The sequence below is a fragment of the Papio anubis genome, chromosome 16 (assembly GCF_008728515.1).
Source record: "Papio anubis isolate 15944 chromosome 16, Panubis1.0, whole genome shotgun sequence".
In the NCBI taxonomy this organism is placed as follows: Eukaryota; Metazoa; Chordata; class Mammalia; order Primates; family Cercopithecidae; genus Papio; species Papio anubis.
This window is the reverse complement of record NC_044991.1, coordinates 85,387,484-85,411,812: the sequence shown is the minus strand read 5'-3', so window position 1 is coordinate 85,411,812 and position 24,329 is coordinate 85,387,484. Positions and strand designations below refer to the sequence as shown.

Genomic DNA, 24,329 nt, shown 5'->3' with positions numbered 1-24,329 from the left:
GTCTGGAGGGGGCGGGCACGGCAGGGCCTGGGCGTCACAGTGGGGCGGGGGGCGCACGGGCCCGGCGGGGGCGGTGATGACGCGCGGCCGCCTCACTTGAGCCGAGGATGACGCGCGGCCGCGACTGGACCATGCGGCGGGCGGCGGCGGGGGCGGGCGGAGCGCGGGCGGCGGGGCCGCTGGGGGGCGCCCCTCGCCTGCACCCCAATGCGGGACGCAGGGGCGGTATGCGGGCCGGACCGCAGGGGCGCGGCGGGTCCAGGGCAGGCTCGGCGGGCTCGCGGCCCCTCCCAGCGCAGTCCCGGGCCTGTTCCCGCGGCCGGAGCCAGCAGCTCGTCGGTGACCCGAAGGCCGCGAGCGCGTTGCCCGACTTGGCCCCTGACGTCTTCTTCCTGAGGGTGCGGCTGGAGGAGACGGGGGAGATATTCCGCGTGGCAAATTGCCGCGGCGACATGACCGTGCGGGAGCTCAAAGAGGAACTGGACCTGATGGTCGGCATCCCCTTCAACCTCCAGCGGCTCCAGTACCTCGACGAAGGTGGCTCCCGCCCTGACCCCTTCCCTGGCCACATGTAAGGGCACCCTGGCCACTTCTGAAGCTGGATTCCCAAAGGGAAGCTTGCTTACGTGAGAAACCCCAGATGGCAAAGGAAACCCCTGAAACCCAGCCACCCTGAAACCCAGATGGAAGGGCCACTTGGGGTCCTGGCCGCAGAGGGACTTCCCAATCTCAAACACACGGGATTCAAATTGGACTCCCAATCAAGGCAAACCTTGTCCACATGACCCGAATCCACAAGCAGGTCCTGCCTGGATTGGGCTGCATCTGCCAACCCTGAGCAAATCGTGTCCAAGCCAGGACCCCCCAGAAGCCAGACCCTCAGGCTCCCTATGTCTTCATAAGGAACACAGGTCCCAAAGCCAATAAGACTTGTCTGAAACAAAACCTGTCCTCAGCAGGACCCCCAAACCCAGGGCAAGCCTGCCCATGTCAGTACCCCCACACTCAAAGCAAACCTCAAGTCCTCCGCCATGCTGGTCTTGAGAACATCAGAACCCCAAATGCTCTAGCCAACCATGTCCACGCAAGCATGCCAAACCTGAAACAAACCCTGCTGACCTCAGGACCCACCAACCCAGAACGAAATTGCCTAACACCAGACCCCAAATCTCCAGGCTAACCGTGACTACCTCAGAACCCCAGATCCTCCAGCTACCACATCCACCCCAGGATGCCAGGGCTTGAACAAACCTTAACCACTTCAGGACCCCAAAATCCAAAGCAACCATGCCCAACTGAACCCCAAATCTCCAGGCTACCCATGACTACCTCAGAACCCCAGATTTTCCAGCCACTTTTGTCTTGCAAGGACGCCAAATCAAAACAAACCCTGTCCATCTCAGGACCCCAAAATCAACAAACCAGCCCAAGACTGAACCCCTAATCTCCAGGCTAACCATAACTCAGAACTCCAGATCCTCCAACAACCGTGTCCAGGCAAAGAGGTCAAAGCTGAGCTCACCATGACCATACCAGAACCCAAATCCCCTCAAAGTGTCTTCATGAGGGCTCCAAAGAATAAAACAAACTCTGTCCACAACAGGATCCCAAAGCTAAAGTCAAACCCACCCACATCTGAATTCACCCCCAGACATGAAACCATGTCTACATCAGCACTCCAAGGTTGAAGCCGGCCATGTCCATATCAGGAAGTCAAGGTTCAAACCAAACCTTGCCTCCATGAGTACCCCAAAACTCAAAGCAAACTTTTCTTGTATGTGTAACCCAAATCCTTCAGCCAACCTTATTTATACCAGAACCCCAAATTCCAGACCAAACACTTCATATAGCAGGAGCCCAAATTTTGGAGCAGATTTTATCACCATGAAGACCCCCAAATCTCAGGGCAGATGTGCTCTATTCCTACCCTCCAAATGCTACACTACTCGGGGCTACATCAGATCCCCACATCCCAAAACAAGTCCTGCCCATACGAGGACTCCAAATCCCAGAACAGACTTTTTCACATCAGGACCCCCAAACAGACAGCAAACCTTACTTTAATCAGAGCCCAAATCCAGAGTCAACTGCCCTCACAGGAACGTGAGTCTCAAAGCAAATGCTGCTATCCACGTTTGAACTTGAATACTGGAACTAACCTAGTACATATCAGAACCCCAAATTCCAAGCCGTGTCCTTGTTCACGTTGGGAGCTCAGAGCTAGCCCAGCCGGAATCAGAACCCAGAGCCGAAAGTTCCCCGTGACTGAATTAGGACCCCAAGGGCCCCGCTCCAGACAAGTTTCGTGTGGTAGATACCCAGCGGAGGCCAGGCACCCTAGAGCCCATCTCTCTTTCCATCAGTCTCCTTCCCTGACCTGAAGGCGTGGCTTTCCCTATCCCGATTCCCTACAATATTTAGGATATGAGAACAGGATCAAAGTCCCTGGCTCCATCATCTCCCCACCTGGTTGAAATCAACACAACACACTTCAAGAAAATGAAGATATAGAAAAAATCTCTGAGCTGCTGCACAGAGAATGTGAACAGCTGGTATTGCAGAGAGACTGCAGCTGTACTGCAGGGGCTGGGGAACGATGGAGACAGACAGATCTGAAAGCAGCCTGCCTCCACAGGCTTGGTGCTGCCAGACACTGCCCTTCTGGGCTCAGTTTCCTAATCTATAACACAGAGCCACCAGCTCTAGAATTCTCAAGAGCTGTTTCCCCCTATGGACAGAAATGACTCAGGAAACTCAAAATGCACAGTGAAGGCCAAAATACCTTCCTTTGCTCTCTTTAAAATAGGTTAAGCATTTTTCATGACATATTATTTTCCTATAGGAGTATTTGGAAGATGCTCTTGGGCATTTTTGAGGTCTTATTTGGAAAGAAATGTGTTTCCAGCCTAGTCTGTATTTAACATATTAAAAGTGAGGAGAGTTGTTGAAGGACTTAGTAAGAGTTCCCAAACAAGTAATTTGAAAATTATGTATCCTCAACTACAAATGCCTGGCACCCCTTCTGTTCATTTATTTTCGCTGATGAGCTGTGCTGAGCTATTAATTCAAGAAAGCTAAGAGGGAGCGAGAGAGAGGGGGTGACTTAACACTGATGTCACAGTGCTATCACTCAACAGGCACTTAGCAACTGTTAGAAGCTCGACCTCTCTCTGCCGTTGCAGTCCTTGCAGTGGGTGGTAAACAAGAAAGACAGAAAGTGCTACTCATTATTAGAAGAAATTTGGGCTACTGCCTAGAAATAATCCTCTGAGGCCTCTCCTACCCACCTCAAAATTTGGGGCGGGGGGAGATCAAATGAGATCATGTGTGAAAACCTTGAGATACACAAATCTAAAAGGGGTGAGCACATCCATGGGCCAGGGTTGCCCTTACACGTCTGTCGTCAACTTTGATAATTTATTTAGCTGGTGATAATTAGTATTTGTCTAAGTCCAAGGCAGTGGCTGCCTGTTTATAAAAAGAGGATGTACTCCGATCTCTATAGGGGTTGTTCAGCATGTGGGAGTTGTACTCTTGCACGTCTCAGCAAAACACAGCTTTACTCAATATTTTCAAAGTTGTAGGGAGTCAAGTTGTCTTACTTAGACTAATTACCGGTTATCCTCTGGGTCTGAACCACAAATAGGACACTAATGAACAGATTTGCTGATCACTATTGCCTGTTGACATCTACCATCCTGAGTATCTGGTAGCAAATTGGTGCTCATAGAGCCAAAAGTGGGAAGCCAGTGGCCCCGGAGGGAGTCAGCACTGGGGTGGCTGTTTACTTAAAGGCTGTGTGAGCCTCCGTTTGCTCATCAGCAGATGGACATAACAAACCTACCTTGGAGAGCTGTCCTAAGGATGAAAGAATATAGGTACTCAGTCTGGGCACCAAGTAATCACTAAGTACCTAGTATACAAGCGCAAAGCAGTCAATCATGAAACCAGAAAACTCATGAATCCCACTGACTTGGAATGTAGACCGTCTCACCTGGGCAGAGCTGGGACTCGATGTTGATGGCATTGCTTATAAAGAAAGCATGAGGCCAAAGGAGCTCTGGTACTCCAAGTCCAAATTGGGGTGGATGTCAGCATTAGCTCCTTACATCACATCAGCTCTCAGCTGGGGAGATTTTGTCCCCCAGAGTCCATTTGGCAATATCTGGAGACTTTTTTTTTTTTTTTTTTTTTTTTTTTTTGAGACAGGGTTTCACTCTATTGCCCAGGCTGGAATGCAGTGGTGCAATCTTGGCTCACTGCAACTCTGCTCAGGTGATCCTCCCACCTCAGCCTCCTAAGTAGCTGGGACCACAGGTGCGAGCCATCAGGCCCAGAAAATGTTTGTATTTTTTGTAGAGATGGGTTTTTGCCATGTTGCCCAGGCTGCTCTCGAACTCCTGGGCTCAGGCGATCTGCCCACCTCGGCATCCCAAAGTACTGAGATGACAGGTGCGAGCCACTGTACCGAGCCTGGAGACATTTTTGATTGCCTTGATTTGGTGAACATGCTGCTAGCATCTAGTGAGTAGAGGCCGGGAAGCTGTGAACACCTGACAATGAGGAGGGGCCCCTACCACAAGGAGTTACCCAGTCTAAACTGTCAGCAGTGCCAAGGTGGAAAAATCCCTCCCAGGCTTCAATTTGAAAGATCCAGCAATTTTTTGTCATTGTCACCTCTTTAGCCAAGTAATGACATTATCCAAGAGAGTATTTTGGTTTACCCTATATGACTTGTTTAACCACATTGTGCCGTGTGTCTAATGACTGGTTACTTCAAGTTTAAGTCATTCTATTTGTACAGTTTGCCTCATAAAATGATTTTACTGACTCATGTGCCTTTTCACAATAGGACAAGTTATAATTACAGAATTTTATAAATCGTTGGCATTGTGATTTTGTTCGGCTTCCATCTGAGCTGAACCAAATTAATTTTCTAAAAAGCATTACCAACAACAGACAGACCCACGCGGCACCATCAAATGAGATTCGTATTCGATATTTCTAAAATTATCTTTGTGGCACTCAAGGTCAGATAATCTCTTAACTTAACCAATGTAGTAGTTTATCTTTAATACGCAATTTTTTAAAAGAAAAAAAATGATTCCCTGCAGGAGTTTTGATGGATGACACTACCCTGAAGTTTCATGATGTTGTTCCTGGAGGGATTATTTCATTATGTATCTGGCGTCATGACGGATGGACAGAACTTGTTGTGGCGGCTGTGGAAGGGGATCCCAGCAAGGTGTTTTCATGCTTCTTTAAATGGATATTATACGTTACGAAGCAACCGTAAATTGTGGGGGGAAAATTAGTCTTTAATATGGATATCTGAGTAACAGTTTCAGAGCAGGGAAGAGAGAACGATGAGCCGTGTCATAATTACAAAATACTGCACCGAGGGTTTGCCTTCACTCCTTGGGTTTACCATTTTGCTGGGTTTATCAATTTGTGATTTATAACCCACTTACTGCCCTGCCCCGCCCCGCCCCACAAAGGAGTCGAGGCAGCACGTTTCTATTCATGTGTATGAGTGATAAGGTCGGAAATCTAATTTAACACTGAGAGGAGAACTCCAGATAACTGGGAAATGCACAGCTCAGAGCTCGGGGCTGTGCTACAGGCCTCCGCCAGGTGCTGCCTGGTTCCGGGGCGGCAGGAGGTCCCTTGTTCCTGGGGCGAGCGGTGGGCGCTCTGTCCTCCAGGGCTCCTGCTGGCCTCTCAGCTGGGCTCTAGGGGTGGGCAGTGGGGGACAGGAGGACAGAAACCAGATGTATACCCAACAGGGAATATGAATCGCTGCGACACGAGGGGCAATGCTCTATTCTTTCTAGAAAAGAAATTCGGATGGAAAGCTATATGCTCCTGGAGAAGAGGAGACAGAGTTTCTTTGCCGAGAAAGGGGTCAGGGAAGGCTGGGTGTAGCAGGGGCTGGGACTGGCATTCTCGGAAGAGTGGGTGGGCTCGGGGCAGGTGCAGCAGGAGGCAGCCTTGGCAGGGAGGGTGGGCAAGAAGGGGCACCCAGGCCTGACACACCTCCTCCCAATCCCTCCCGCTTCTCCTCTGCACGCTCCTCTGCCCCTTCTGTCTCCCTCCCCTTTGTCACCAGCAGTATGGTCCATGCTTGGTTTTCTGACTCTTGCTCTGGCTGCAGGGGTCACCTCCCTGCTGTCTGAGGTTGTCAGAATTGCCATCATCCTCATCCCGATTCTGCTCCTCCCACCGCCCCAGTCCTGACTCCCACATCAGGGCAGAGTATCCTCGCTGGGAGAACCTGTAGTCTTCCTCCCAGGCTCAAAGACTTAATTCACCACGAGCCGTTTACATGACTGGACTGTTCACCTGTGCGTGTTCAGCTTGCTCTGAAACCTAACGGAGACAATGGGCACACAAATAGATGGGAAGGCCAGAGCTGGTCTCCAAGAGATGCCTGTCACCCTCTGGGAGGCCATTTGTATTGGCTGTTTTCTTCCTCAGTGGCTTCAACCACCTTCCTGTGGACACCCGGCAAAGCTATTTTCTCTCTTCAAAACATCGACAGGAAGACCTTCCTGCGTTCCGAGCCTGACTGATGGCGAATTCGTATTTCCTGAACATATATAAGGCGTTAAATTATGGCCTCCCCATCCTATCCTGGGTGTTTCTCAGCTTTTCTTGGAGGTTTTGCACCTCTCTTTTCCCATGATGAGCCTGAGTTTGGCATTCAAGCAGCCCTTCCCCTGAGCATGCCCCATCAGCCATCCAACAGAATGTAGCCACGCTTTTGAGAATAACTCAAACTCCTCTTATCTTGTCCAGCTATCTTGTCTCGGGCTTACTGAAGATTCCGTCTACCGAACTGCCAATTCAGAACATTTTGAGGGTGAGAAGTGGAAGCAGTGGACGTCTCAGAGGGCATTTGTGGCGTTGTATGTGGCCTCACACAGAGGTCACTTTGATGCTGTGCAGTACCTTCTAGAACACGGTAATTCTGGTAGAAAGCTTCCTATATTCATGAGTTGGGATTTTTTGCAGGTAGAAAGGACAGAGTGTCTTGTGTTCCAGGTCCTTCCAGCAGTGGTTTCCTGGACCTGTGTCTTGTCAGCCACCAATCAGGGTCCCCATGGGACCACTCGCTCCCTGTCTAGGCAAGTGTCTTAGGGTACGCCAGTCAGAGGCTGCCCTCCTTCTCTTCACCAGGTCTCAAGAAGATTCTTTCTGGTTCAGTGAGGCAGAAATTTCAGGACCCAAGACACAGGGAGCAGCTACAAAGGATTCCTGGTTCGTTTCCAAACAGACATATTGCTGGGAATATTCCCATGCTGTCTGCGTGATTTCCAGCCTCGCATGAAATTAGGATGCTGCAACGGTCCAAAATGGTCTAACCTCTGGCCAGGCACGGTGGCTCACACCTGTAATCTCAGCATTTTGGAAGGCCAAGGTAGGCAGATCACATGAGGTCAGGAGTTCACAACCAGCCTGGCCAACAGGGCGAAACCCATCTCTGCTAAAAATACAAAAATTAGATGGGTGTGGTGGCATGTACCTGTAGTCCCAGCTACTGGGGAGGCTGAGACAGGAGAATACAACAAAAATACACACACCAAAAAAAACCACAAAAAAACAAAAAAAACGAAACTAGAAAAAAACCCCAAAATAGTCTACCCTCCAGCCAGCACAGCTCTGTGGTGGATGGCAGGATCACCACTCTTCCTTCTCCACGCCTCGTTATTATTTTCTCACAAGACATTCATGCTGAACTCTCTTTTCACCCCACCTCCACTTAAGGGCCTCCTTCCTCTCTCTCTCTCTCTCTCTCCGGCTCTCTTGATAGATAGAAACAGAAGCCTAAGACAACATTGTCTTCAAATTAAAGAGCTTTACACAACATTCCATAGGTGTACACTCTATCCTCCCTGGATGTGGGATATTTTTGGGAAAAGATGCCCACTGATGGAGATGCAGACTACTCAAGAACAACGGAGAACAGCTGTAACAGCTCAGACCACCAGCTTCCTTGGAAAAAGGGAGAACATGTTATGTGGTGTTTGGTCAATGGTTTGGGCTCAGGAGGGGCCTTTCCCAAGGGTCTCCCATATCAGCTTGCCTCCAAATTAGACAACAGCTTCTTTCCTACCCACAGCCTTGGCTCCAGCCTCTCAGCTCAGTCATTGCTATTTTTCCCACTTACACCAAGCAAGGTGGAAAACATCTTGGATTTCCTGGGCCAGATGATTGGGCCATGCATCGGGGGTATAAACCTCTGTGATGGGTAAAGGTTACCTAAACAATATTCTCCTTCCTTCCTTCACTGCCTGTCTGCTCTTTGCTTGTTGTAAAATGAAATATGAGCTTTGCACAGCCCAGCAGTCCCTTAAGCTCATAAAAAGTCATTTTCACTCTGATGGAACTGTGATGTATTTGAAGGCACCAGTTAAAAAATTACAGCCAGCTTTGCGAAGTTTTCTGTCCTCTGCAGACAGCTGCTGGGGGGAGGTGTCATGGTCGACACTGGTGTTCTAAGAGCCTATTTAAAACTTTACCTCACCAACCAGCCGGAGCTCATAAAAACTGGCTACCGAAATGTCAGCTGAATTTAATTGAATTGCCTTGTTTTCTGTGTCATGATATTTGTTATCCAGAATTTGATTCAATTCAACAATTCCATATTGGACACCTGTCATTAGCCCATCCATCTGCAGGAGGCAGTGAGGAATTTAATCGAAGTGAAATCTGTCCATGAGTCAGGCTGCCCATTGCGTCATTTCCCGAGTGCCTGTCTTCTGCAGGCACTGAGCTACGTGCTCGGGATGAGAACAGCAACGAGCCAGATGTGTGTGTTTTCTGCCCTCCTGGAGTTTATGAGGGGAAATCAGTAGATTATTACAAATAATTCCATAGTCAATGGTGTACACAGTGTTGTGAAGATGTAGAGTGTCTATTGAGCTTATACAGGAGATTTCACGGGGTGGGAGAACTAAGGAAGATTTTCCCAAGGAAAGAAATGAAACCTAAAGGAAGGTCAGAGTTAGCTCAGAATAAAATGAGAATGTTGTGAACGGGCCTGGGGCAGGAGGCAGAGCAGGGTGTATTTAAGGGATGAAGGTGGAAGGTAGGTATAATTGGTGCCTTGGTGGTGGGGTTGGGGAGGAGAGTATGACAGGAGGGAATGCTGGAATAGTAATGGGAAGGTATGGTGAGAGTGAGCGGGAAAGACCTAGAACATCAACCCACAGGTGGCGGGATGGCAGTGATGGATCTGAGCAGGAGTTTGATATGGGCATTCTGGAAAAATCACTGGTTACTGCCAGGGGAACATACTGGAGGCAGGACAGTGCTGGAGCTGGGCCAGGCAGCAGGACCTCCCTGGGGAGCACTCCCTTCACAGCTCTGGACCCCTCCTGTGTTCCCCTTCCGCATGTCTTCCTTCTGGCCAATGTTCTTATTTTACAGGAGCCAGCTGCCTCAGCAGATCCCCCCTGGGCAGGACACCCCTGCATGTGGCTGCAGCAATGGGTCGGTCAGACTGTATAAGCCTTCTGCTCCAGCACGGGGCCTCCATCCACGACAAAGATGCCAAGGGGGAGACCCCCATCTCCATTGCACACCGCCTGAACCACACACAGAGTGAGCGGCAGATGTTCCTCCTCCACCAGATAGCGAAGTCAGGGATACGGGATCTTAACGACTTGGTCATGAAGAATGCTTTGCAGAGGATCAAGTCTGGGTTTAGGTCTAAGGTGACGATGATGACCCCTCATTAGCTCCCAGTGGGAACGCTTGCCTGTTGAAGCTGGTTTGGGCAACTTTGCAGAGTTCAATCCCATGGGGGTCCTTGGTGAGCAGGGAGGCAGGAAAACAGGGCAATTAACCTGAATCAGATATGAAATTATCTGTCCTGTTTGCAAATGATTTCGGGAGGGTGTTGATGGCAGGAGGTAAGTCTGTGCTCATTTGGTAATCCATTACAGACTGAACAGGCTCTGATGCCAGCCTTTAATTTTAAGCTATTTGTACATTGTACCCAATAGCGCTGCTTAGGGTGATGGGAGCCAATTACCTTCTCTCCCTTCTGGGGACTGTCTAATGCACTGGCATAATAGAAGTAATAACAATAATGATAATAGCACTATTGTTATTGTACAAAACAAGTGCCAGCAAATGTCAGGAGGTCGTGTGTGGTGTGGGCTGTGAATTTCAGTCTGTAAAGCTGTGGAACTAAATGCTCCCACAGTTAATGTTCCAGGTTTCCTGAGCCATCTTTGAGGGGTCTGCTTCTTGAGTCAGGGGCAGAAGGGAAGCTGGGTGAGCTTGGCTCTCCAAACACATTCTCCAGAAGGGATGCCTTATTACTTTGGTTGAAAGGTAACACATTGGCACTAGATGGGGAGGAAACAGTGTAAAAGAAGATGAGAATCAGGCTGGCCACATCTTCTCCTTTGTCTCATCCCCAGGGGTCCATGCAATCTCCTCTTGCTAGTGTTCTTCTTTTCCTACCAGCACTGGGATAGCCCTTCCTTCTTTCCTTTGAGCAAACCACCTTGGAGTGTCTATCTCAACTCTCAGGTCTCTGCATTACAAAACCTTATATCACACTGCAGGATGTGCTTGGTGTTCCCACAGGGTCCCAGCCTGCCAAGTGCATGAGTGAGCTGGGCGTGGGAAACAAGAAGGAAAGATAAGGATGGGGCCAGCTGTCTGAAGAGGGCACTGAGACTCCATTCCTGCAGAGATGAAAGGCAGAGGCTGCTAGATCTTTCTAGAGCTCCAGACCTGGAAATCTGGCTTTTTGAAAGGATCTCTCTTGACTTTTTTTTTTTTTTTTTTTTGAGACAGAGTCTTGCTCTATTGCCCAGGCTGGAGTGCAGTGGTGCCATCTCGGCTCACTGCAACCTCCGCCTCCCAGGTTCAAGCGATTCTCCTGCCTCAGCCTCCTGAATAGCTGAGATTGCAGGCACCCGCCACCACGCCTGGCTGATTTTTGTATTTTTAGTAGAGACGGGGTTTCACCATGTTGGCCAGGTTGGTCTCGAACTCCTGACCTCATGATCTGCCCACCTCAGCCTCCCAAAGTGCTGGATTTACAGGCATGAGCCACCGCACCTGGCCAGATCTCTCTTGATTTTTAAAATTTGGCTTGAATTTTTGAAGAATGTGGTCTGCTACAAAAGGAGTGAGAAGATGCGGGGCACACCCATGTGACTGCCTCTCATTGTCAAACTCCATTTCATGGAGAAATGTGGTAGAATCAATCTAAGTCTCTCTGGAACAATCCAAAACTCTGACGCCACAGTGAGGGAGTAGCCATGGGTCTTGCTGGGTGGCGTATGGGGTCCACTCTCCCACCTTCCACAGACCATTCATGTTTCTCTAAAGCCCTACCTTCTAAGCAACTTTTGGAATCAAAATGTGTGGCAATGGTCTTGTGACCATTGCAGTTTTCCTGGGAATGGGAAATGGCACTGTATCCTGGCCCCCCTTTCCCACTTCCATCCCAAGAACTGGAGTCAGCTTTTAAATTAACTGACTGCATTTCCTGCTGTCATAGCAAGTAAGATCTGTGTTAATGATGTGGTTTTACACTCAGTGTACGTGGCTGTACCCAGCTCAGCACTCTGTTTGACAAATAATAGCCGAAGAAAAAAATACCTCAGCATCAGCTATGTCAAAACTGAGATCTTGTTCTTGGCAGACGTTCTGCAAAGTCAACAGGCAGATATTAAGCAACCCCAACCCAATGGGGCAATCCATTTAGCTAATGAGGTGTTAGGGGGGTGACGCGGGCACTCTTTTAACTTAACAAGTGGCATCACTCAGAGTCGTGCATTTGCCAGGAGCTCTGCCCAGCCGCCTTCATTGTTTGGAGAACCAACTGCCCGACTTCTATATGTAAAATTCTGGGGGCAGGCACTCTATCTTCATCTACCTCCAATTCAATTAAACACTTGGCCAGACATTGGGCAGGTCCCAAACTCTTCGTGGTGACATTTTGCTCAGTCTGTGGTAGGGTCATCTGAACACTCATAGGTCCTGGGGAGTGCTCCATTCTGTATCACTTATGAAATAAAATATGTCCAGAGCCATAGAAGGATTGAGTTGCCATTGGGTGAGACGTTACATTTTGTAGATATTTCATTACACATTTATTTTGAAGAGGTTTTTTTTTTTCCCACATTTTGGGAGACAACAAAGTTTTTTTTGAGTGTGTAGGGGGTCAATCTCAAACATTTTTGTTGGACCCTGGAGGTGGTCTGGCATGGTGGTCAGGCACATCTCTGCTCTGTCAGGCCATGCCATCCAGTTCCTTTGCCTCATGTGGCATCCCCAGGTAGGGCTGGGCTTGCAGTCACGAGAGGGGAAGAGCTGCCTGTGCAGAGGTGGGGATAGAGGCTTTGGGGTCAGCACAGATCTCGGCTTGCATCTTACTGGTTTCCCTCCAAAGATGACTCTGCGGGGCCTTCAGCTGCCTGCTGGACTCTTGCCACCATCTCCTCACTCAGTCTCAGACCTGGGGCACTCCCTTGCCTGAAGCATATTCACTAACCCAGGGGTTCCCAGAGAGCAGGGAGGGCATCTCACTGGTGGCGCCTCAGGGGACTTCAGGTGGTCCCTGACACTGTATTAAGTGACACTGAAACACTGGCTGGGAAAGGCAATCCCTTTTGACATTGCTGTCGGTCCTTTCCGTATCCACAAGGAGAAAGTTTCCTTTTTGTGCTAGTATGGCTTTGACACCGCCCTGACCCTCACCAATCTCCCTCTTAAAAACACATCAGCAGAGCGCAGTGTTTTGTTAGGTAGCCGTCTTTTGCTGGGATTTAACGGCACTGTCTTGTTTTCAGTGCACTGCAGGCCAGGGTTCTATCCCTTTCTCTCCTCCTTACTAGTTGTGTGACCTTGGACCAAATGGTCACCTCCCAAGAGCCTCAGGGTCTTTATCCGTCACGTGGGCCTCGTCACCAGCATCCCAACCTGGTTTGCATTGGTGAAAGGAGACTGCCAATGTGGATTGTGCCCTCAAGACCCAAGGCCCTGTCAGCGAGACCCCAAGATGCAGTGGGAGGGGCCTGGGCTTGCAGTCTGGCAGATCCGGTTTAGAATTTTCCTCCACCACAAGCTGTGTGGCATCGGGCCAAGCAATGGCACCTCTCAGAGCATCAGTTTTCTCCTCTGTAATACTCAGGTAATAAAACCTGGCCTCTGTCATTGGAGGGATTAAATGTCTGGCACGGAGCAGACGCTTGAAAAATGGTAGCCATTATTATTATTATTATTATTATTATTGCTACAACCACTTAATTTGTTTAAAATATTTACTTACTGGGAATCAATACACCGCCCCCCACCAGCCCCCGTCTCCAGATAACCTCATACATTTTCAGCAAACCTTATACAGTAATAGTCTCTGTCCAGAAGTAATAATCCCCCAAGTGGGAGATAAATAAATTCTGTTAAGTTTGCTGATTTGGGTGTGAAGTAGAGGGCTTTCTTAGCTACTTGAAAAAAGTGCGTTCTGAACTTGAAACTCCAGGGCCAGTTCTGCAGGAGAGGAAAACAGCTCTAAGGCAAGAGGAAAATTCCAGTCACTGGGCTCTGCCTCCGCAGTGCCGCACTGATTGCAGATGCTTCCAGCAGAGGGCACAGAAACCCATTAACATTTAGACAAACAATCGTGTTTGTGTTCATTGGAAATGTCAGAAACGCCGCAGTCTGCGCCACTTTGAAAATGGGCCTCACATATGGGCTTTTGTGCCTGAACCCCTGGAATTGTCTGCAAAATGTGCATGTCTGCATACATTTTCTGGGGAGAACCTTCATAGCTCCCATTATATCCTGAAAGGGTCTGTGGACCACCCATTCCCCAAGGTACCAAAACCTGCTCAAATAACAAGGAATTCAACCATAGCAATTGTCAAAGTAATCAAACTGCAACCGACATAGTACAATGTCACGCTTTACCCATTTGATTGGCTTGCATTGCCAATTTACAATTGGAAAAATGATAAATACTCCTAACATCTGGGGCTGTGGGGTGTGTGTGTGTGTATGTGTGTGTGCGTGCACGTGTGTGCACCTGGGAAACATGTCCGCACTGCAGAGGGGAGCCTGTCGACTCCCATCTTCCTGCAGGATTGATTGCTATCTGACAATACATATTCAGAATGCCCATGACTTAGCACAGTGGCCTCACTTCTGTAAATCCATCCTACAGAGAGGAAGCCCCTGTACAAAATGAGACCTGTTCACAAATGTTCGTGACTGCTGTTAATGGTGGCAGAAACCCCTGTACAAAATGAGACCTGTTTGCAAATATTTGTGACTGCTGTTTATGGTGGCAGGTGCCTGGAAACACTCTACATGCCCACAAGGGGGAGGGATGGTGGCTCATTTTGCAGCTACGACAACGTGACTTGATCTGTATGTACAGGCCAGGGGACAGACATGAGGGATATCTGGGATGTGTCATTAAGTGGAAAACAGCAAGTTGCCCAAGAAACGTTATGAGCACGATTTTAAAAAGAGGCAAATCCAGTGTCTACATATGTTTATTTGAGCACAAATAATGATGTCAAAGGTATACCTCCAAACTGTTAGCATTGCTTGCTTCAGGGCAAGAGAACTGTTTTACACAGCCCTGAGTTATTACAACCGGCAAGTCTCCATTTTTGAGACAGGGTCCCACTCCATCATCTAGGCTGGAGTGCAGTGGTGCAATCACAGCTCATTGCAGCCTCGACCTCCTCGGCTCAAGTGATCCTCCCATCTCAGCCTCTTGAGTAGCTGGGACTACAGGAGCGCCTCACCATGCCTGGCTAATTTTTTGTATATACATATTTTAACAGAGACAGGGTTTCACCATGTTGCCAAATTCCTGGGCTCAAGCGATCTGTCCGCCTCAGCCTCCCAAAGTGCTTGGATTATAGGAATAAGCCATCGTGCCTGGCCTTTCTTTTATTTTTTATCGTGGCAAAAGACACACAGCATTTATCCTTAGTGACATTTAGTACATTCACAATGTTGTGCAACCATCACACTATTTCCAGAACATTTTCATCATTTCAAAAACAAACCCCATACCCACTTGTGTTCATCCCAGATACCTTCTCCCTCCAGTCCTAGATGACCACCAATCGACTTTCTGTCCATACATTTGCATATTCTGAATATTTCATATAAATCAGATCATACCATATCTGTCCCCCCCACCTTTTTTTTTGAGACAGAGTCCCACTCTGTCATCCAGGCTGGAGTACAGAGGCATGATCTCAGCTCACTGCAACCTCTGCCTCCCGAGTTCAAGCGATTCTCCAGCCTCAGCCTCCTGAGTAGCTGGGATTACAGGCGCGTACCACTGCGTCTGGCTAATTTTTGTATTTTTAGTAGAGACCAGGTTTCATCATCTCGGCTAGGCTGGTCTTGAACTCCTGACCTCAGGTGATCCACCCACTTCGGCCTTCCAAAGTCCTGGGACTACAGATGTGAGCCACAGTGCCCAGGCACATGTAGCCTTTTGGACCTGGTTTTTAGTATACCATTTTTGAGGTTCACCCATGTTGTGGTATGTCTTAGGACTTCATTCTTTTTATGGCTGAATGACATTCCATTGTACGAATATATCACGTTTTGTTTATCCATTTATTAGCTGGTAGCTATTGGGATTGCTTCCACCTTGTGGCTGTCGTGAGTAGTTCTGCTATGAGCATTGGTGTATAAGGATTTGCTTGAGTTCCTACATTCAACTTTTGGGTGCACATTAGGAGGGGAATTGCTGGGTCACATGGTAATTCTGTGTTTAACAGCGTATCTTACTTTTGTAATTAAAAAAAAATCAGGCTGTGGAGGCTCATGCCTGTAATCCCAACACTTTGGGAAGCCGAGGTGGGAAGAGTGCTTGAGCTCAGGAGTTCGAGACCAGCCTGTGCAATATAGTGAGACCCCCATCTCTACAAAAAAATAAAAAAAAATTAGCTGGTGGCATGCACCTATAGTTCCAACTACTCAGGAAGCTGAGGCAAGAGGATGGCTTGAGCCGGGGAGGTCAAGGCTGTAGTGAGCTGTGATCACAGCACTTCCCTCCAGCCTAGGTGACAGTGAGATACTGTGTTAAAAAAATAATAACCAATATAAAAAAGGAAGGAAAAGAGAAACCGCCGCCCCCCGCCTCCCCATGCCAGGCTGTCTAGAGTGGAGAATTACGACAATCATGTGTTGAGTATTTTCCAGGCACCCTACATGCGTGATCTCATTTGGTCTTTTCAGTGACCCCGGAAGGCGGACGTTCTCAGTCAGTATCACAATCGCATGGGGGCTTTGTTAAAACACAGATTGCTGGGCCCCACCTCCCAAGGATGCGAGACTCAGTGTTTGGGACAGGGCCTGAGACTGCATTTCTGACAAACTCCCTGGGAAGGTGGTGCTGAGCAGCACTGAGCACGTTCTCTTTCATGCCCATTTGTCACGGAGGAAATGGAGGCTCAGAGAAGGTTAGCAACTTGCCCAGCAACACACAGCACCTAGGTGGCAGAGTGAGGATGCCTGCCCCTCTGCCGTAGTTTCTAGTCCCTGTCGGGATGAAGCCGAATGTGACTGTTCTGAGCGGCAAAGGTAAAGGTTCCACCACCTTTGGGAGGCAGGCAGGGCAGTATTTTGGTTCTGGAGTCAGCTTGTCCGGGAGGCCTTCGTGGAGGCTACGACCTTGGTTACTCCTCCAACTCCCCTCTTTCCCTACTTGTAAAAGGCAGAAAATGCCAGCATTCATTCTCAAAGCATCGACGGCCCTGCCCAGCCAGAGTCCAGCTGGGAAAGGCACATTGGGCTGAGCACGGTCAGGCAGTGCAGAGGACAGGATGGACGGGCAGGTACGCACACCCCACGGACACTTCCTCCTGGGCTGCGCCCCAGCCCCAGCAGCCCACAGGACACACCCCAGAGGTCCTGAGCACTTTCCTCTCCTCTGTCTTGGATTCACACAAAGAAAATCCTCCCCGGGCCGGCCGGGGTCGGCTCCCGCCAGGTGGCGCTGTCGAACGCGGTTGCCGCAGGTGCGCGGCCACGGCGGCCTGTAGGTGTCACTGCGAGACCGCTGATCAACTCCCCGAGCGCAGCGTCGCGCGGATTCCGGCTGACGGTGCATCCGCCCCCATCCGCCCCACCAGCCGCCACCCGAATTGCAGATCCTGTTGCATTCCCCAGTTTTCTTCTTTCCCATTAGGCCGTTACACACCAAAGATTTTCCACTCTTGGTACTTTTGTGCTGTGTTGATCTTTGGATAGTAGAGACTATTTTGAAACATAGGTAACTACGTGGATAGTATTTTCACATGCCATTCATAGTGTAAGAATTTAGAGAGAAACACGGTCCTCCAGTGCACAGAGTCTTCCCCGGTGAGGGCGGGGTGCGGGGGCGGGGGGCTAACGAACTATTTTTTTAGAGTCAGGGATAAGAGCTAGCCAGCTTTACAGATAAATTCCATTTTTTAAAACTTGTCCTCCTAAAGGGAAGAAAAGTCTAGGACCTTCCTTTCAATCCTAGTGAACATGTTAATTAATATTCGCCCAGGAGGGGCTGTAACAAGAAAAGCAAGAAGGAATTAGGCTGACCTAGGTATTTCCAAGCCCAAGATCCTCAACATTATTCTCCCCAAGCAAGATACCAGTCATGTGTCGCTTAAAAGGGGTGCTTTCCGAGAACTGTGTCCTCGGGTAATTTTGCCGTTGTGCAAACATCATAGGGAGTACTTACACAAACTAGATGGCAGAGCCCACACACACCCAGGATATGGGATATAGCCGGTTGCTCCTACGCCATGTTACTTAACCTGTGCAGCATGCTGCTGTATTGAGTGTGGTAGGCCAGGGGTCTCCAACCCCTGGCCACAGAGCGGTATTGTTCTGTTAGGAACCAGGCCACACAGCAGCAGGTGAACAGCAAGCTAGCAAGGGAAGCTTCATCTGTATTTACAGGCACTCCCCATCGTGAGCTCCACCTCCTGTCAGATCAGCGGCAGCATTAGATTCTCATAGGAGCGTGAACCCTATTGTGAACTGCTCATGTGAGGGATCTAGGTTGTGTGCTCCTGATGAGAATCTAATGTCCAACGATCTGTCACTGTCTCCCAGCACCCCCAGATGGGACTGTGTAGTTGCAGGAAAACAAGTTCAGGGCTCCCACTGGTTCTACATGATGGTGAACTGTGTAATTATTTCATTATATATAACAATGTAATAATAATAGAAATAAAGTACACAATAAATGTAATGCGCTTGAATCATCCCGAAACCATCACTTCCCTCTGGTCTGTGGAAAAATTGACTTCCACAAGATGGGTCCCTGGTGCCAAAAATGTTGGGGACCACTGCTGTAGGTGGCTGTAACACAGTGGTAAGTCTTTGTATATCTAAACATAGAAAAGGTACAGTAAAACCACAATGTGAAAGATACAGAATGGTGCACCTGTGTAGGACACATGCATGAATGGAGTTTGCAGGACCGGACGTTGTTCTGGGTAAGTCAGTGAGAGGGTGGTGAGTGAATGTGAAGGCTGAGGATATCACCGTACACTACTGTAGACTTTATCAACACTGCACACTTAGGTTACACTACATTTGTTTAAAAAGTAATTGCACTACAACTGTATGATGGCTATGGCAACAGGCTTTAACTCCATTTAATGGCTTTAGCTCCATTATAATCTTATAGGACCACTGTCATATATGTGGTCTCTTGTGGACTGAAAGGTCGTTCTAAGGGTATAATCCGTGGCATGCAGGGAAGGGCTGAGATTTAAAATGAGTGAGCACATGTCAGAACTACTATTTTTAAACAAATTATATCATCAAAGAAGTTCATGATTTACTTCTAACTTTCACCAAACTGCAGTGCATTTTTATTTTTTTGAGATAGAGTCTCGCTCTGTCGCCCAGGCTGGAGCGCAGTGGCACAATCTCAGCTCACTGCAACCTCCACCTCCCGGGTTCAAGCAATTCTCCTGCCTTGGTCTCTCTAGTAGCTGAGATTACAGGCACCTGCCACCACGCCCAGCTAATTTTTGTACTTTTAGTAGAGACGAGGTTTCATCATGTTGGCCAGGCTGGTCTCAAACTCCTGACCTCAGGTGATCCACTCGCCTCGACCTCTCAAAGTGTTGGGATTACAGGCATGAGCCACCGTGTCCGGCCTGCAGTGTATTTTATACCTGGCTCATCTCACACATGATTTAAGAATTACTTTTAAATAAAGAAAAAAATTCATCAGTCTGGTTTTGCCAGTGCTATAAAGTATCACATTTCAATCTTGTAATGACCCAGCAAGGTATTACTTTTCCCACCCCACAGGTGGAGACAGAGACAGAACCAAAACTCCTGGTTTTGAGGAGAAATGGATCCCTGCCCTGCGGTGTGGAGCTGGACTTCACAGGAAGAGACAAATAACTGCCCTAGAACGCAGTAGAGTCTCACTCCCACGCACTCATTCAGCAAGTGAACTGTCTGCACACTTGCGGACTAGTCGGCTCCTCTGGGCGCTGGAAAGCTCCCCTGGGGCCATCAGAAAATGGTCTAATTGTTCCCACCACTGCCGTGCACACCTGTGCTGACGTTCCCCCACACCTGCCTTTGGGAGCACAAGGCAATCTGGGTAGGACTGTTTACAGCTGCCCGTCAACAGTCATCCTTTGCAGGTCTTACAACATCCAACCTGCTCCAAATAAAAGCTGTATTTGCTTTTCCAAAGTGGCCCTTTTCCCTTAGCTCAGGGCCAGGCTGTGGATGGCAGAGGGGCTGGGATAGCTCTGCTGGCTTTCCCCGTCCCTCTCCACTTGCCCACCTCCTCAGGGTGGGCCTGGGATGCAGGAAGAAGGTGGGCAGCTGAAGGGCATTAGCTGAGCAGGTGCTGAATGGTGGCTCTCCCCTGACCATCCAATGCCTTATGTCAGGGGGATCTCAGGCACTTGGCGGGTGTTTGGAGACCCCCATTCGGGATGCTCACACTGGTGACTGCCACCTAGTCTGGCTTCCGTGTGTCCATTTGGTCCATGACAAAACAGTCCTTGTTCTTGTCCTACGGAATTTCTGAAGCATGGCCTGCTCCCTAGAACCTGCTCTGGAACCCACTCGGCAAACCCCCTGGGCGAGGGTGAAATGGTGGGCTTTCGTGGGATAACCACAGTCCCTGTGAGGGGGTCTCTGATGGCCTTTGCTTGGCTTTTGGTGGTGGTGATGGAGAGGGTAAGAAAATGTGCAGAGATTCCTGCAGGATGCCAACCCTCTCCCAAGAAACCCTCACTCTCTGCACTGACTTTCTCACCTTCCAGCAAGTAGTGGCTGGCTGGGGGAGGGGAGGGGTGTGGATCTCAGAGTGGCCTCCGGTCTCTCGGGGCAAGTGGGGTTGTCCCAGTAAAGTGCTTCTCTTTGGAGTCACGGATAGTTCTCAGCTGTGGGCTTCAGCTGAAAGGCCAGAAAACAGGTGATGTTCCGTTTCACATCTGAAGAGACGGCTCCTGCCCTCACAAAGCCGCTGGAGTGATAGGACAGCCGGAGAGAAGACCGCGGCTGGGCTGTACCCAGAAGGAATCCACAGAGTGAAGTGGCTGAGGGGGATTAGGTGGGTGCAGTGCTGGAGTGGCTGCCCAGAGGAGGTAAGATGACACCGAGACTTGAGGAACAGGGAACATCTGGCAGGTTTAGAACCTTCCAGAAGCTGTTGGCATGAGAGGATGGTTACCAAAGAGGGTCACAGGGGTAAAAGACGGGGTTAGAAAGGTGGGCAGAGGCCAGTCAGGCAGTGCCTCAGGGGCTGCGTGGCCAGCTAGTGCCCCAGTCGTGCTGCGTAAACAAAACTGAGTGTTTCCACTCACAGGCCAGCAGGTCTGTGGAGGCCTGAGGGGTCCAGGTTGGGTGCAGCTGGGCAGCTCTGCTGCAGGCCTCTCTGACGGTCCTGGCACCAGCAGGTCGGCCGGGGCACAGGCTCCACAAGCAGGGACGTGGGAAGCGTCTTGAGGTGTGGGCGCTGACGTGGTAAGCGGAGATGTAGGTGGCATCTTCAAGTGTGGGCGCAGATGTGGGGACGTTGGGAACGGGGATGAGGAAGGTGTCTTGAGGTGCGGGCGCAGACGTGGGGAGCGGGGACGTGGGAGGCGTCTTCAGGTGCAGACCTGTTATGCCGTCACTCCTGGCTGTAGGTGGGAAGCCAAGCACATCTAGTGACCAAGATCAAAGTCAAGGGGCAGGGAGCGATGCCTTCCTCCGATGAGGCCATGGCAAGGGGCAGAGGCAGAGAGGGTGAAGAATTGGAACCGACGTCTTAATCCCACAGAGGCCCTAGAAACGAACTTGGATTTTGTTTCAGGAGCAGGGGAGAGTGACTGGCGGGCTTAGGAGGGGAACAATGTGATTTTCTCCATGTTTTTAAGGGAGTGGTTGGCAGCAGGCAAGAGTTGGGGTCATTAGGCCAGTCAGGGGCTAATGCTGCTGTCCAGGTGAGAGTGGCTGGCAGCCAGGCCAGAGGGACTGCCAGGGGAGATGGATCTGAGGGGGCAGACCCCAGAAAAACGGGTATGGGGTTGGAGCAAAGTGGGGATCCCAGCAGGCAGCCTGCTCTGTGGATGGAGCGACAGAGAGAATGGTGGTTCGTTTACCGAGGAGGAGACCCTGGGGATGGGGAAGACCTATGGTGGAGTTTAAGGGCTCTGTGTGAGTCACTGTATGAGCTTCTTGTGGCTGCTGTCACAAATTACTGCAAACTCAATGACTTAAAAACAGTTCTGGAGGTTAGAAGTCTGATATCCAGGTGTCGGCAGAGGTTGAATGGACTCAAAGTTCCATGTGGCTGGGGAGGCTTCCCAGTCATGTCTGAAGGATAATGAGGAGCAAAGTCACATTTTACATGGCAGCAGGCAAGAGAGCATGTGCAGGGGAACTCCCTTTATAAAACCATTAGATCTCGTGAGGCTTATTCACTACCACAAGAGCAGCATGGGGAAGATCCACCCCCATGGTTCAATTGCCTCCCACCGGGTCCCTCCCACAACACGTGGGAATTATGGGAGCTACAATTCAAGGTGAGATTTGGGTGGGGACACAGCAAAACCATATCACCTATGTCTTCTAAGATCAGAGCCTTCTCCCACTAAACGCACTCTATTGAGTTAATAGGAACTCCCATAGTGTACCCGTATTGGTGTCTTATGGCTGCTGTCCCATATCACCAGAGATTTAGTGGCTTAAAACAGCATGAATGTGTCATCTGACAGTTCTAAGGGTCAGAAACTCGAAACGGATCTTCCTGGGCTAAACCCTGCAGGGCTGGTTCCTGGGAGGCTCTAGGGGGAACCTATTTCCTGGCCTTTGCTGGCAGTGTCTGGAAGCAGCCCCGTTTCTGGGCTCCGATCCGGCCCTTTCTTCTACTGTCAAAGTCAGCAGCCTCACACCAATCTAACTTAGTTGCTGGTATCACCGCTTCTCACCTGCACGAATTTCCCTTGATTAGATTGGGCAAGGATCATCTCCCCAGCTCCAGGTCCTTCATCACTCCTGCGAAGTCCCCTATGCGGCACAAGGTGGCGTGTTCGCAGGTTCTGGGGGTTGGGACGCAGGCTTTTTTGAGGGGCCATTTTCAGCCTTCCACAGCATCCGCTAACTGGTCTGGAGTCAACTCTCCCCAGGTCTCTTCAAATGCCTGTGAAGTCAGCTGCTTCAAACCGGCTTCCTCTCATTTAGCTGTTGCATTTGGTTGTTTGACTCTTGAGCCTCTTTCGACCCAGAGCAGTGATTCGCCTCATGACATGGCCTGTTGAGAAAGCCAGCCCGGGTGGCTGGTGGCAGACCCTGTGTCCTGATTGCATCTGATTCGCGTGGGGCCCTTTACTTGTTCCCCTCTCCCCTGATTTCCTGGGAACTGGAAGTGGGATCTCCAGGTGGAATCTGATTCAGGTGGACCATCCTTCACCAGACCACTCTGTGGGTGACGACATGCACGCCACAGGGTTTCCCCACAGGGTGCAGACACCAGGGGTTCCACTGCCAGCCTGCCGAGCCTGAGGCTCTGAGAGCTGCCCCTCCATGGGGAAGACCCTCCTTTGGGTGTAGCAAGTAATTCTGGATGATTCTTTCTCACCCTGTGAGTATTCTGTTTCTCATCTGCCTTTTTTACTATGATGGTAAACATATAACATTTACTATTTGAACTGTTTTAACAGAGCAGTTCCATGGAATTAAGTACATTCATGTGGTTGGGTGCAGTGGCTCATGCCTGTCATCCCAGCACTTTGGGAGGCCGAGGCGGGTGGATCACCTGAGGTAGTTCAAGACCAGCCTGGCCAATATGGTGAAACCGCGTCTCTACCAAAAATACAAAAAAAAAAAAAAAAAAAAAAAAAAAAAATCAACTGGGCATGTTTGTATGTGCCTATAACCCCAGCTACTTGGGAGGCTGAATCACTTGAACCTGGTAGGCGGAGGTTGCAGTGAGCTGAGATCACACCACTGCACTCCATCCTGAGCGAAAAGAGCTAAACTCCATCTCAAAAACAAACACACACACACACACACACACACACACACACACACACACACTCTATTGAGATGTAATTCACATACTACACAATTCGCCCATTAAAAGTATTCAGTTCAATAGTTTCCGGGATGTGGTACAGCCATCACTTCTCTCTGTATTTCCAATAGGCTTGCATCATTCCCAGAGAACTCCCCTCCTCTGCCTCCCTCCACCTCCTGGCAGCCACTGATTCACTTCCTGTCACCATGGAATGACCTATTCTGGACATTTCATATAAATTGCACTATAGAGGGAGTCACTCACTCTTTGTGTCTGACCTTCTTTCACTCAACATCATGGTTTCGAAGTTGCCCAGGCCGTAGCAGAGATCAGCATTTCGTGTCTTTTTATGGCTTATTAATAACCCCTCGTATGAATGGACCACTCCATCTGTTCATCAGTTGATGGTCATTTGTCTTCCGCCCCTACTGTTTGGCTACATAAACAATGCTGCTGTGAACATGTATGTACAGGTTCTTGTGAGAACATGTGTTTTCAATTCCCTTGGGTCACACCTAGGAGTGGAACTACTGGGTCACATGAAAGCTCTGTGCAGGCTTTTGAGGACTGCTAGACTGTTTTCCAAAGCAGCCGCACCTTTTTCATTCCCACCCGCAGTGCACGAGGGTTCGGATTCCTCCACATCCTTATCAGTCCGTGTCATTGTCTGTCTTCGGTTTGAGCACCCCAGTGAGTGGGAATTGGTGTCTCATTGTGGTCTGTCTCCAGCTACCCTTGATCAAATTGATACTTCTGACTGAGCCAATTAGTTCATGGATGTTGCAATGTGGCGATTTTA

General features: G+C 49.5%; 1 protein-coding gene across 1 annotated transcript; it reads left to right on the top strand.

The window, feature by feature from the left end:
- Positions 1 to 107: 107 nt before the first annotated feature.
- On the top strand, positions 108 to 10,097 carry ANKRD60 (ankyrin repeat domain 60). Its single transcript, XM_003904566.3, has 4 exons — positions 108 to 537; positions 5,115 to 5,245; positions 6,799 to 6,964; positions 9,433 to 10,097. Exons 1-4 carry the CDS (start codon positions 108 to 110, stop codon positions 9,741 to 9,743), a joined length of 1,038 nt encoding a protein of 345 aa, XP_003904615.2. The 3' UTR covers positions 9,744 to 10,097.
- Positions 10,098 to 24,329: the final 14,232 nt, after the last annotated feature.

Bases quoted from the DNA above. Each gene is read 5' to 3' on its own strand.
- ANKRD60 (XM_003904566.3), top strand. From the start codon at position 108: ATGACGCGCGGCCGCGACTGGACCATGCGGCGGGCGGCGGCGGGGGCG. The intron at 538-5,114 runs GTGGCTCCCGCC...GATTCCCTGCAG, and splicing joins GCTCCAGTACCTCGACGAAG to GAGTTTTGATGGATGACACT. The intron at 6,965-9,432 runs GTAATTCTGGTA...CTTATTTTACAG, and splicing joins GCAGTACCTTCTAGAACACG to GAGCCAGCTGCCTCAGCAGA.